At 61.9% G+C, this 13,798-nt stretch overlaps 1 protein-coding gene across 10 annotated transcripts in view; it reads right to left on the bottom strand.

The window, feature by feature from the left end:
- Positions 1-13,798, bottom strand: part of LOC146764869 (neurexin-2-like) — a 48,480-nt gene that overhangs the window by 28,259 nt on the left and 6,423 nt on the right. For 6 of the 10 annotated variants that reach the window (XM_085563881.1, XM_085563888.1, XM_085563886.1 and 3 more), the window contains exons 3-9: positions 12,578-12,598; positions 10,667-10,696; positions 9,751-9,816; positions 7,872-8,173; positions 5,619-5,663; positions 2,026-2,187; positions 397-838 (exon numbers count right to left, since the gene is read on the bottom strand). In XM_085563881.1, the coding sequence (XP_085420007.1) occupies positions 397-838; positions 2,026-2,187; positions 5,619-5,663; positions 7,872-8,173; positions 9,751-9,816; positions 10,667-10,696; positions 12,578-12,598 (1,068 nt within the window). The remainder of the gene's footprint in view (positions 1-396; positions 839-2,025; positions 2,188-5,618; positions 5,664-7,871; positions 8,174-9,750; positions 9,817-10,666; positions 10,697-12,577; positions 12,599-13,798) is intronic. The other 4 variants (XM_085563882.1, XM_085563887.1, XM_085563885.1 and 1 more) reach the window with 3 other exon arrangements.

Below are 13,798 nucleotides of genomic sequence, written 5' to 3'. Positions count from 1 at the left end.
ACAGCAGGGGACAGAAAATGGACAGCAAGGGGACACCTGCACACCCCATGCACACCTGCCCGCCCCTCTTTGCACACCTGCCCGCCTCTCTTTTCACACCTGCACGCCTTTTGCACACCTCAACACCCTGTGCACATCTACCTGCTCCTCTTTGCACACCTGCACACCCTTTGCACACCTGCCTGCCCCATTTTGCACACCTGCACACCCTATGCACACCTGCTCGCCCCTCTTTGCACACCTGCACACCCTGTGCACACCTGCACACCCCATGCACACCTGCCCGCCCCTCTTTGCACACCTGCACACCTGCCCACCCCTCTTTGCACACCTACCCACCCCTCTTTGCACACCTGCCCACCCCTCTTTGCACACCTGCCCGCCCGGCCCGCCCACCTTTGCGCCCATCGCGCTGCACGTCCACGTGGCACCACTCGCCGTCCGTGACCTTGCGGGCGCTGGCGCGGAGCCGCAGCCCGGCCGCGCCCATGCCCAGCAGCAGGTACAGGTGCCCATCCAGCAGCTCCAGCGCCAGGAAGTCGGGGGGCGGCGGGGGCGGCCCGCGGGGCGCGGCCGGGGGGTCGCGGGGGGGGCCCTGCCCGAAGAGCAGCACCCCGTTGGGCTCCGTGGTGCGGAAGTCGAAGGAGACGGAGCCGGCGCGGGCCGGGCGCCAGGTGGGCAGCGCCAGGTGAGCCTGGGGGGTGGCGAAGGTGACGGGGTCCAGCGCCGGGGGGGGGTCGCAGTGGAAGAGCAGCGCCCCGTGCAGCGTCACCCGCGCGTCGCCCTCCTGCGCCAGCCGCGACAGCTCCAGCTTGAAGTCGTTGTTCTTGTAAACCACCTGGGGGGGTTGGGGGGGGACACAGGTGAGGCTGTGGGGAGGCGGTTTGGGGGTGCCCAGCACCGCGGAGTGACCCCCAATGCTGCTGACCTGAGGTGTCACCTGGAACGCCCCTGGGGACACGCACAGGTGAGTCGGGGTCACCAAATGTGACCCACAGCTCCCTGGGGACACGCACAGGTGAGTCGGGGTCACCAAATGTGACCCACAGCTCCTGGGGACACGCACAGGTGAGTCAGGGTCACCAAATGTGACCCACAGCTCCTGGGGACACGCACAGGTGAGTCAGGGTCACCAAATGTGACCCACAGCTCCTGGGGACACGCACAGGTGAGTCGGGGTCACCAAAATATGACCCACAGATCCTGGGGACACACACAGGTTAGTTGGGGTCCCCAAAATGTGACCCACAGCTCCTGGGGACATGCACAGGTGAGTCGGGGTCACCAAAATGTGACCCAGAGATCCTGGGGACATGAACAGGTGAGTCAGGGTCACCAAATGTGACCCAGAGATCCTGGGGACACGCACAGGTGAGTCGGGGTCACCAAAATGTGACCCACAGTCCCTGGGGACACGCACAGGTGAGTCGGGGTCACCAAATGTGACCCACAGTCCCTGGGGACACGCACAGGTGAGTCGGGGTCACCAAAATATGACCCACAGATCCTGGGGACACACACAGGTTAGTTGGGGTCCCCAAAATGTGACCCACAGCTCCTGGGGACATGCACAGGTGAGTCGGGGTCACCAAAATGTGACCCAGAGATCCTGGGGACATGAACAGGTGAGTCAGGGTCACCAAATGTGACCCAGAGATCCTGGGGACACACGCAGGTGAGGTGGGGCCCCCAAAATGGCACCCACAGGTTCTGGGGACACACACAGGTGAGGTGGGGACTCATGGACATCCCCAAAATGTGAGCCCTGTCCCCGAGGACATGCACAGGTGAGTCGGGGTCCCCAAATTGTGGCCCAAGGTCCTCAGCGACACTCACAGGTGAGTCGGGGTCACCAAAATGTGACCCAGAGCCACCAGGGACACACACAGGTGAGTCGAGGGTCCCCAAAATGTGACCCCTGCCCCCAGGACGCACACAGGTGAGTCGGGGGGGCTCTGGATCCCCCCAACCCGAGCCCCCTCCCCAGGTGAGGGTGGGGGGGGGTCCCCGAGCCCCCAGACTCACGTCCTTGAGGCAGCCCATGAAGTTGTTGCTGACGGGGGACCCCGGCAGGTCGGCGGTGTTGGGGGACCCCCCCACGTAGAAGAAGTCGTCGGAGCCCAGCATGGTGAAGTCCTCCTGCGTGTAGCCCGTGGTGGTCAGGATGCCGTCCACCGAGATCGTCACCTGCGGCACGAGCGCCGGCTCAGCGGGGACCCCGCGCCGGGGCACCCCAAAACCGGGGAGGGGGGACACGGGAGGGGGGGACAACGGGGGGATGGGGGGGGCGATGGGCGTGGGGGTGACGGGGACAATGAGGGCGAGGGGTGGGGGGGTTGGGGTCACCTGGGGGGGTCACAAGGGGGTGGGGTGGGGGGGTTGAAGCCCCCCCATGTCTCTGGAGGAGCCCCCCAAGGAGCCCCCCCAGGTGAGAAGGGGTGGGGGATGACGGGGGGAGGGGGTGACAGGGGGTGGGGGAGGGGGTGACATGGGGGGGTGACACGGGGTGACATGAGGGGTGACATGGGGGGGGTGACACAGGGGGGGAGGGGGGTTAGTATCGAGTTTTGGGGGGTCCCGGGGCAGAAGAAAGCTCAGACACCAACGCGGTCGTTAGTGGGGGCAGCGCGGGGGCGGGGGGCGTGCACAGGTGTGCCAGGGGCGTGCACAGGTGTGCAGGGGGTGTGCACAGGTGTGCAGGGGGCATGCACAGGTGTGTAGGGGGCGTGCACAGGTGTGCAAGCACGTGCAAAGGGAGGGTGGGGGCGTGCAGGGGGTTGGGGGGACCCCAGGGGCATGGGGGCAGCCCCACAGTTGCTTTACCTGTACACACACCTGTACACACCTGTACACACACCTGGTGTGACCCTCATACACCTGCACACACACCTGTACACACCTGCACACACACCTGTACACACACCTGGTGTGACCCTCATACACCTGCACACACACCTGTACACACCTGCACACACACCTGTACACACCTGCACACACCTGTACACACACCTGGTGTGACCCTCATACACCTGCACACACACCTGTACACACCTGCACACACACCTGTACACACCTGCACACACCTGTACACACACCTGGTGTGACCCTCATACATCTGCACACACACCTGCACACACACCTGTAATGACACTTGCACACCCGAACACACGCGCGCACACACCTGTGCATACGCGCACCTGCGCGCACACACACACCTGTACACGTACACACCTTTACACACCTGTGCTCTCACACACCTGTACATAGGCCTCTGCCCACACACACCTGCACACACCTGTACTCACACACCTGTACACACCTGTACACATCTGTGTACACCTGTGCAGGCACACCTGCAAACGTACACACCTGTGCACGGACACAGCTGTACGCACACCTGTGCACACACACCTGTACAAATGCACACCTTTACACACCTGTGCACACACACCTGTACATACACTGGTGCACGCACACCTGTACACGTACACAGCTTTACACACACCTGTGCACGCGCACGTGTACACACCTGCATACACACATGTGCACACACACACCTGTACATACACCTGTGCACACCTTTACACACCTGTGCACAGACACCTGTACACATGCACACCGTTACACACCTGTGATCACACACACCTGCGCACACCTGTGCGCACACCTTTACACACCTGTGCACAGACAGACCTGTGCACGCCTGCACACGCACACCTGTGCACATGCACGTCTTTACACACCTGTGCACACACCTTTACACACTTTTACACACCTGTACACACCTGTGCACACACCTTTACACACTTTTACACACCTGTACACACCTGCACACACCTGTGCACACACCTTTGCACAACTTTGCATGCCCCTCACACCTTCTGACGCCCCCCCAGCCCCTCCCCCCGCGGGGGGGCGGCCCCGGTGCCCCCCCGGGTGGGGGTGGGGGGGGTTGGGGGAGGGGAAGGGGAAGGGAGGGTGGGGAGGGGTCGGGGTGGGGGAGGGGCGGTGTTAGTCAGGCCGTGCGGGGGGCGCGTGCGGGGGGGGAGGGGCGCAGCCAGCGGGGCCCGACCCCCGCCCGGGGGGGGCTTTTTGGGGGGGGGGGAGGGGCGGCCCCGCTGCCTGCGCGGGGTGGGGGAGGGGCGGCAGGTTGGGGGGGGGGATGGGGGAGGGGCGGCAGCTTGTCCTGAAAACGCCGTTTCCATCCTCGATTTGGGGGGAGGGGGGGTGTAGCCCCCGGAAAAAAAAAAAAAATTTAAAAATCACCCATCCCCCACCCCTCCCCCAACCCCCACCTTGGGTCCTGACACCCCCGCGGGCGGGGTTTGGGGTGAAAGCGGCTGGTTTTGGTAAAAACGGGGCAAAATCCAAAGGAATCGCCCCAAAAAGGGGAGCGGGGTGGGGTCCCACATCCCCTCTGTGAGTGGCAGCTGGGTTTGGGGCAGGAACCCAAATTTTGGGGTGGTTTTGGGGCTTGCGGAGCCGCGAGGGAGAGGATGGGAGGAAATTGTCCGAAATTCCGGGAATTCGCCCCAAAATGAGGCGTTTGGGAGTCTCCATCCTGCCCCCGATCCGCAACGCGTTTTTGGGGGAAATTAAGGAGAATCGGAGCCTTGGCTGCTCCGGGGGGTAGGATTGGTATCAGATTGCTCCAAATCCCAAAAAATCACCTCAAAAATTGGATCTGGGACTCCACAAATTTCCCAGGGGAAAAGGAGCCCAGCCCGGGCTGGATTTTGGGGTGAAATCGGCTGGTTTGGGGACCAGGGAGCTGCAGCTATGCCCTGGATGGTGGCGGGGGGGGGGAAATATTGTCCAAAATTTCTAAAATTCATCCCAAAATGGGGGAGTGGGAGCCCACATCATCCCCTTGGGGAAAATCGGCAACTTCTGAGCCCGGCCTGACCTTTTTGGGTGGAAATCAGTCGTTTTTAGCATCGGGGATCTGCAGGTGTTGGGTTTATCCAATCACCCAAAATCCAAAAAATTCCCTAATTCACACCAAAACGAGTTGGGGACGTGGGGGGGTGTGGGACCCCATCGAGAAAACCACACCCTGAAAAAGGATTTTTTTGGCCAAACCAGCTATTTTTGGCACTGGGGAGGTGATGCTCCGCCACAAGATGGTGGATGGGTGAAAATTGCCCTAAATCCGTCAAATTCATCCCAAAACAGCGGGAGTCGAACTCTCTTGAGAAAAAATATCACCGTCCTGAGAGCAGATAAGGGTTTTTTTGGGGGGAAAACAGCTCGTTTTGGCACGAGGGAGCCGCAGCTCCGCCGCAAGACGGCAGACGGGTGAAAATTGCCCAAAACCGCTAAACCTCACCCCAAAAACGGGGTCGCAGATGGGTTGAGGCGCCACCTCACCCCCATGGAGTGACACCCGCCCGCTCGGGGAGGATTTCGGGTGGGGTGCGAGGAAGAGGAGGGTGGGGGGCAGAACCAGCTCTGTTTTATTTTGCCACGAGCGGGGTCGGGGTGGGATGAGCCGAAGCTCGGCCTGCGAAGATGGCGGATGGGTGACAATTTTTTGCCCAAAATCCCCCGGATCGGCCCCAAAAGGTCGGGAGCGGGGCCACGGCGAAGCCAAGGAGTAACAATAGAGTGATAACTACCAGGTAATGCAGTTTGTTTACCATAGCGTGTCCGATCCCTGCGTGCTGGCGGCGAGAGAAGGACAAAACACAAACGTGACCTTTGGGGGGCGCTTTTTTGGGGTGGGGGCGCGGGGTTTTGGGGGTTGGTGTTTTTTTTATTATTTTGGGGGGGTCGGGGAGGGATTTGGGGTTGTTTTTGTTAAGGGGGGGCCCCCCCAGGATTAGTGGGGGACGGGAGGTTAGTGGGGGGGGGCCCCGCGGGGGGGGGAGGGGAAGCGTGTTAGTGGCACGCGCACACACAGGGGGGAGGGGCGTGGCACGAGGAGGGGTGGGGGAGGGGCGTTGCACGGAGGGGGAGGGGCGGCGCCCACCTTGTGGGGGAGGGGGGAGAGAAGCAGAGAGTTGTCAGAAAATTGGGGGGGGGGAACCCCCCGAACTCCACCGGTCACACCCCCTCCCCCCCCCGTGGGGGTTGGGCAGAGAAGCCCTCCCCCACCCCTCCCCCTCCTCGTGTGTCCAGTGCTCCCAGTTTGGGAGGGTCCATGGAACCAGTGCTCCCAGTTGGGGAGAGGGAGGTCCTGCGGTCGGTGCGGCCGGCGGGGTGGTTGAGCAGCATGTCCAGTGCTCCCAGTGCTCCCAGTTGGGTGCTCGAGAATGACACCCAGTGCTCCCAGTTGGGTGCTCGAGAGTTACACCCAGTGCTCCCAGTGCTCCCAGTTGGGTGCTCGAGCAAGATTCCCAGCGCTCCCAGTGCTCCCAGTTGGGTGCTCAAGCATGACACCCAGTGCTCCCAGTTGGGTGCTCGAGAATGACACCCAGTGCTCCCAGTTGGGTGCTCGAGCAAGATTCACAGTGCTCCCAGTTGGGTGCTCGAGAATGACACCCAGTGCTCCCAGTGCTCCCAGTTGGGTGCTCGAGCAAGATTCCCAGTGCTCCCAGTGCTCCCAGTTGGGTGCTCGAGAATGACACCCAGTGCTCCCAGTTGGGTGCTCGAGCAAGATTCCCAGCGCTCCCAGTGCTCCCAGTTGGGTGCTTGAAAATGACACCCAGTGCTCCCAGTGCTCCCAGTTGGGTGCTCGAGAATGACACCCAGTGCTCCCAGTGCTCCCAGTTGGGTGGCTGGCCAGCGTGTCCATCACTCCCAGTTGGGTGGCTGACCAGCACAACCAGTGCTCCCAGTTGGGGAGCAGATTGAGGAAACCATTGCTCCCAGTTTGCCCAGTTCTCTAGTTTAACCAAACACCCAGAGCTCCCACTTGGGGAGCTGATCAAGGTACTGGAGATCCCAGTTGGGTGCTTGATAAAGACACCCATCGCTCCCAGTGCTCCCACTTGGGGAGCTGGTCAAGATGCCCATCGCTCCCAGTGCTCCCAGTTTGGGAGCTCAGCAAAATGGTCAGTGATACCAGTTGGGGTGGTTGGCCAAGAGTCCCATCCCAGTGCTCCCAGTTGGGGTGCTGATCAAACCAACCATCACTTCCATTGCTCCCAGTGCTCCCAGTTGGGGAGCTGCCCAGTGCTCCCAGTGCTCCCAGTTGGGGAGCTGATCACACCATTCATTGCTCCCAGTGCTCCCAATTGGGAACTGGTCAGGGCAACCAGTGCTCCCAGTTGGGGAGCTGCCCAAGGCTCCCAGTGCTCTCAATTGAGGAGCTGATCAAACCAACCATCGCTCCCAGTGCTCCCAGTTGGGGAGCTGATCAAACCAACCAGTGCTCCCAGTGCTCCCAGTTGGGGAGCTGCCCAAGGCTCCCAGTGCTCCCAGTTGGGGAGCTGATCAAACCAACCAGTGCTCCCAGTGCTCCCAGTTGAGGAGCTGCCCAAGGCTCCCAGTGCTCCCAGTTGGGGAGCTGATCAAACCAACCAGTGCTCCCAGTGCTCCCAGTTGGGGAGCAGCCCAAGGCTCCCAGTTGGGGAGCTGCCCAGTGCTCCCAGTTGGGGAGCTGCCCAGTGCTCCCAGTGCTCCCAGTTGGGGAGCTGATCAAACCAACCAGTGCTCCCAGTGCTCCCAGTTGAGGAGCATCCCAAGGCTCCCAGTTGGGGAGCAGCCCAAGGCTCCCAGTGCTCCCAGTTGGGGAGCTGCCCAAGCCAACCATCACTCCCAGTGCTCCCAGTTGGGGAGCTGATCAAACCAACCAGTGCTCCCAGTGCTCCCAGTTGGGGAGCATCCCAAGGCTCCCAGTCGAGGAGCTGCCCGAGGCGACCCCTCGAGCGCCCACCCCGCGCCCCCCACCGCCCCTCCAGCCCTCGCCCCGCCCCTCCCCGCCGTACCTGCCGCAGGTTGCGCGTGACGCGCACGTGGTGCCAGCCGCCGTCGTGGAACTTGCCGTTGACGGGCTCCACCAGCGCCTCGAAGGCGCCGGCGCCCAGGTTGATGACGAGCCACACGGCGCCGGCCTTGAGCGACAGGTTCAGGAAGTCGGCGGCGCGGCCGGTGTGCAGCAGGAGCCCGTGGCGCTGCCGCGTGCGGAACGCCAGCGCCAGCTCGTCCGCGCTGCTCTGCACCGGCGACCGCGACACGTCGTAGCAGAAGAACTCGCTGCCCCGGAACGTGGCCACGTACTCGGCGCGGCCTGGCGGGGGGGGGGAACGCGGCGTGGGGACGTTGAACGGGGAGGTTGGCGAGGGGGGTGCGCCATGGAGGGGTGTCGGTGGGTGCTGGCGCCAGGAGATGGGGAGGTTGTGACCAGGAGGCGTCATGGGGACGTCATCGGGGGATGGTGTGATGGGGACGTTGTGATGGGGATGTTGTCATGGGGACGTCATCGGGGGATGGTGTGATGGGGACGTTGTGATGGGGATGTCATCGGGGGGATGGTGTGATGGGGACGTTGTCATGGGGACATTGTCATGGGGACGTCATCGGGGGGACAGTATCATGGGGATGTTGTGATGGGGACATTGTCATGGGGACGTCATCGGGGGGACAGTATCATGGGGATGTTGTGATGGGGACATTGTCATGGGGACGTCATCGGGGGGACGGTGTGATGGGGACGTTGTGATGGGGACATTGTCATGGGGACGTCATCAGGGGGACAGTATCATGGGGATGTTGTGATGGGGACGCTGTGATGGTGACGTTGTCATGAGGACATTGTGATGGGGACGTTATGATGGGGACATTGTCATGGGGACGTCCTCAGGGGGACGCTGTGATGGGGACATTGTGATGGGGACGTTGTCATGGGGACATTGTGATGGGGACGTTGTGATGGGGATGTGATGGGGACGTTGTGATGGGGACATTGTCATGGGAACGCTGTCATGGGGACGTTGTCAGGTGGACGTTGTGATGGAGACATTGTCATGGTGACATTGTGATGGTGACGCTGTGATGGGAATGTTGTCATGGGGACATTGTCATGGGGACAGTGAACCAGGGATGTGGCAATGGGGACCTTCCAATGAGGACGTCATCATGGGGACAGAGCAAAAACGACATGGGGACATTGCGATGGGGACGTCCCGGAGGAGACCTGGCACCAGGGACGTGGCAATGGGGACTCTCCAACGAGGACCTTGTCATGGGGACGTCACAACGGGGACTTGCTCAGGGACGTTGTGATGGGGACATTGTCACTGGGGACACGGCGAAGGGGACTTTGCCACGAGGACCTTGTCGTGGGGACATCGGCATGAGGACACTGTGATGGGGACCTTGCACGAGGGACCTGCTGTCACCATGGGGACATCGCTGTGGGGACAATGCTGTGGGGTCTTGTACCAGACCTTACGTGGGGACCTCGTGGTGGGGACGTCGTGATGGGAACCCACCAGCGGGGACCTCGCGTGGGGGAGCTGCCGGTGGGGACATTGAGCAGGGAGGGGGACACGGCCCCAAGGACCTCGTGTGGGGACATCTGGACATGGCCATGGGGACATTGGGACATCACCATGGGGACGTCGGGACATGTCCATGGGGACGTTGTGATGGGGACATCGCAACGGTGACGTCACCACAGGGACATTGTTGTGGGGTCCCAGGTGAGTGTGGAGAGTTTTGGGGGTCCTGGGGTGTCCCAGGGGTGCACAGGTGTGGGTTTTGGGGGTCCTGGGAGGTTCTGGGGTGTCCCAGGGATCCGTGGGGGGTTTTGGGGGTCCTGGGGTGTCCCAGGGGTGCTGGGGGGTCCCGCTGACCCTCACTGACCTTTGGCCGCTTGCTGGATCTCGCCGGCGCCGCGGCCGGGCCCCCCCTCGGCGACCTCGGCGGGCCCTGGGGGAGTGGCGCATCAGGGTGGGGCCCAGGTGTGCCCAGGTGTGCCCAGGTGTGCCCAGGTGTGCCCAGGTGTATCCCAGGCGTGCCCAGGTGCATCCCAGGTGTGCCCAGGTGTATCCCAGGCGTGCCCAGGTGCATCCCAGGTGTGCCCAGGTGTATCCCGGGTGTGCCCAGGTGTGCCCAGGTGTATCCCAGGTGTGCCCAGGTGTATCCTGGGTGTATCCCAGGTGTGCCGAGGTATATCCCAGGTGTGCCCAGGTGTGCCCAGATGTGCCCAGGTGTGCCCAGGTGTATCCCGGGTGTATCCCAGGTGTGCCGAGGTATATCCCAGGTGTGCCCAGGTGTATCCCAGGTGTGCCCAGGCGTGCCCAGGTGTGCCTGGGCGTGCCCAGGTGTATCCCAGGTGTGCCCGGGTGTATCCCAGCTGTGCCCAGGTGTGCCCTGAGGGGGAGGCACTCGCACCCCACCCCCCTCCCCAACCTGTTGGTGCAAGGGGACCCTCGGTCCTCGTGCAAGGACCCCTCCCCCACCCCGTGCAGGGACCCCCCTCCCCCTCCTCGAGTGGGGGGTTCGGACCCCCCCCCAAGCCCCTCCTCCTGTGGGGGGAGGGGTCCGGACCCCCTCGTGCAAGGGGTCACAGCCCCCCCATCCCCCCCCTTGCACGAGGGGCGCCCCCTCCCCTCCCCCCCTCCCTCCCCCCCCCCCCCGTCCCCGCGCGAGGCGGCCGCCCCTCCCCCCCCGTGTCGCACGAGCCACAGACACGATGGGGGGTGGGGGAGGGGTGGGGGAGGGGCGAGGATGAGGAGGGTGATGAGGGTGGGGGAGGGGCCCGAGGGCGCGTCTTTACCTTGGCCGGTGACTCGCAGGTGGGCGGGACCTGGGGGGGGAGGGGAGGGGAGGGGGAGGGGCGTGGGGGAGGGGCGGGAGAACGAAAGCAAAAGTGGCGGGAAAAGGGAAAGTTTTGGGGGGAAAAGACGGGAAAGTGGTTAAACTCGGGGGGGGGGAGGGGAAATGGAGGGAGGAAATGGGGGAGGAAATAAAAATAATGGGAGGAAATGAAAGGGAGGGAAATGAGAGAAAAGGGGGAAATGGGGGGGAAAAGGCAAAAATAGAAAAAAAAGGAAGAAAGGAAAAGGAAGGAGGGAAAGGGAGGAAAAAGAGGAAAAAAGTGAAAAGGGTCAAAGCAAGGGAAAGGAGGAAATTGATAAAAAGGGGAAGTCAGCAACACAAGGGAGAAGAGAAAAGGGGAAAAAAAAAAGGAAAAAAAGTGGGGGAAATTAAAGTAATTCTAAAAGGGAAAATTATCGAAGAGGGAAAATGAAGAAAAAGAGTAACAAAGGGAAGGGGAAAAAATGAAGGCGAAAAAAAGAACTCTGATATAAAAATGGGAATATTCAAAGTATTTATTGAAAGAGGGAAAATAATTTCAAAAGGAAAAACAATGGTATAAGGAGATAATGTTTAAAAAGTGGAAAGCGATTAATTAACAATGGAGAAGAATAAAAAAAAAGGAAAAATAATGAACTGGAAAATAACTTTAAAAGGGGAAATATCTTCAAGAGTATCAAATCCATAAAAAAGGGAAATAATCAAAATAAAGGGAAAATCACGAGAGAAGGAAAAATAGTAAAAGAAAAACTATTAATAAAAAGGAGAAAATAATCTAAAACAACGAAAAATAATGAAAAAGCCAAAATAACGGGAAATGTAAAAGTAAAAAAAAGGGGGGGGAAAAAAGGAAATAGTAAAGGAAAAGCGGCGACATGGGAAAAATAGGGGGAAATGGGAATGAAAGAGAAATTAATTTAAAAATAGAAACGTAACCAAAAAAATCAGAATTAAAAGAATTAAAAATTAACCAAAAAACCCAAAATGACCGAAAGGCCCGAGCGGCCCCGGGGTGGGGGGGTGGGTGGGGGGTGGGGGAGGGGCCCCGGGTGGGGGAGGGGCCCCGTCACAACTTAAACCTCCTTTAACTTGTGACGGCATCGGGCGATGCCGGGGGGGGGAGGGGAGGGGGGAGGGGCGGGGACAAGCGCGGGGGGGCGGGGCCACGCGGGAAGCGCCGCCCCTCCCCTTCCCCCCCCCCCCCCCCCCCCCCCCCGCCGCCTTCCCGCGGGTTTTTCCCCTTTTTCCGAAGTTTTTCGGGGAAAAGCCGGGGTGGGGGAGGGGATGAGACACGGGGGGGGGCGGGGCCGCCCCTGGCGCGGGGACCCTCCCCCACCCCCCGAGCCCCGCCCCTTGGGGCTGGGCTCAGCCAATCCAGAGCAGCCTCATGGCTGCCTCCTCCCATTGGCTGCGGGCGCTGCTGTGATTTGCATATCTCCGCCCCCACCCCGCCGCGCGATCTTAATTGGCTCGGCCGTGCCGGTTTCATTTGCATATCGCCACCCTATTGGGCCCGCAGGGCAGTGACGTAATGGCGGGGAGCTGCAGGTGACGCCCCACCCGTGGCTCCGCCCCCTGCGCCAGCGTCACGGGAGCCACGTGCTCGGCACGAGCGCCAAGCCCCGCCCCTCAGAGCTGTTTTGCATAAGCCACACCCCCTTCCGCAGGCCACGCCCCTCGGGACCCCCCCCCAGCCCCGGGATTTGCACACCTGGAGCCCCTTGCACACACCTGGGCGAGACCCCGCCCAGCCCCAGGTGTGACACGGGGCTTTGCACGCCCACAGCCCAAAACCCCCCCCAGAAATCCCCAAAATCCCCCAAAATTCCCCCCAAATCCCCCCCCAGCCCCTTGCCCCCCCCGCACTCACCTTCCACCGCGGGTTCTTCCTCTGGGGGTCCCGGGCGGCAGCGGGGGGGGGAGGGGCAGAGCAATTAGTGCCGGGACCCCCACGCGTGTCCCCAACCCCCCCATCCCCCCCCCCGTGTCCCCGTGACCCCACCCCGTGACCTGGGAGTGACCTTGGGGGCGGGGCACCATGGGGGGGAGGGGTTTGCATGCCCCGGTGAGATTTGCACACCCCACATCGCTATAGGGCACCCCATAGCACCCCACAGGGACCCCGCACCCTATGGGGCACCCCAGAGCACCCCACAGGAGCTCAGCACCCTATAGGGCAACCCACAGGGGCCCAGCACCCTATAGGGCACCCCATAGCACCCCACAGGGACCCCGCACCCTATGGGGCACCCCAGAGCACCCCACAGGTGCCCAGCATCTTATAGAGCACCCCATAGGGACCCTGTACCCTATAGGGCACCCACAGGAGCTCAGCACCCTATAGGGCAACCCACAGGGGCCCAGCACCCTATAGGGCACCCCATAGCACCCCATAGGGGCCCAGCACCCCATGGCACACCCGGTAGAGCTGTGCCTGCACCCCATGGGCACCATGGACCCCACAAGGTGCCCTATAGGAACCCCACACCCCACAGGGCGCTCTATAGGGACCCCACACCCCACAGGGTGCTCTATAGGGACCCCGCACCCCACAGGGTGCTCTATAGGAACCCCACACCCCACAGGGCACCCTATAGGGACCCCGCACCCCACAGGGTGCTCTATAGGAACCCCACACCCCACAGGGCACCCTATAGGGACCCCGCACCCCACAGGCGCTCTATAGGGACCCCACACCCCACAGGGCGCCCTATAGGAATCCCACACCCCACAGGGCGCTCTATAGGGACCCCGCACCCCACAGGGTGCCCTATAGGGACCCCGCACCCCACAGGGCGCCCTATAAGGACCCTGCACCCCACAGGGTGCTCTATAGGGACCCTGCACCCCACAGGGTGCTCTATAGGGACCCTGCACCCCAAAGGGTGCCCTATAGGGACCCTGCACCCCACAGGGTGCCCTATGGGGACCCTGCACCCCACAGGGTGCTCTATAAGGACCCCACACCCCACAGGGCACCCCACAGCACCCCAGGGCCCTCCCAGCCCTCCCCATTCCTGTCCCCCCTCAAGGACGTGACGGGAGCATCCGGCAGTGCCGTGACAACCGTCGCCGGGAGACGGGCCCGGGC

The sequence above is a fragment of the Lonchura striata genome, chromosome 31, assembly GCF_050655825.1.
Source record: "Lonchura striata isolate lonStrDom1 chromosome 31, ASM5065582v1, whole genome shotgun sequence".
NCBI classification, from domain to species: Eukaryota; Metazoa; Chordata; class Aves; order Passeriformes; family Estrildidae; genus Lonchura; species Lonchura striata.
Note: the sequence above shows the minus strand (reverse complement) of the source record. Positions and strands in the feature narration are given on the sequence as shown.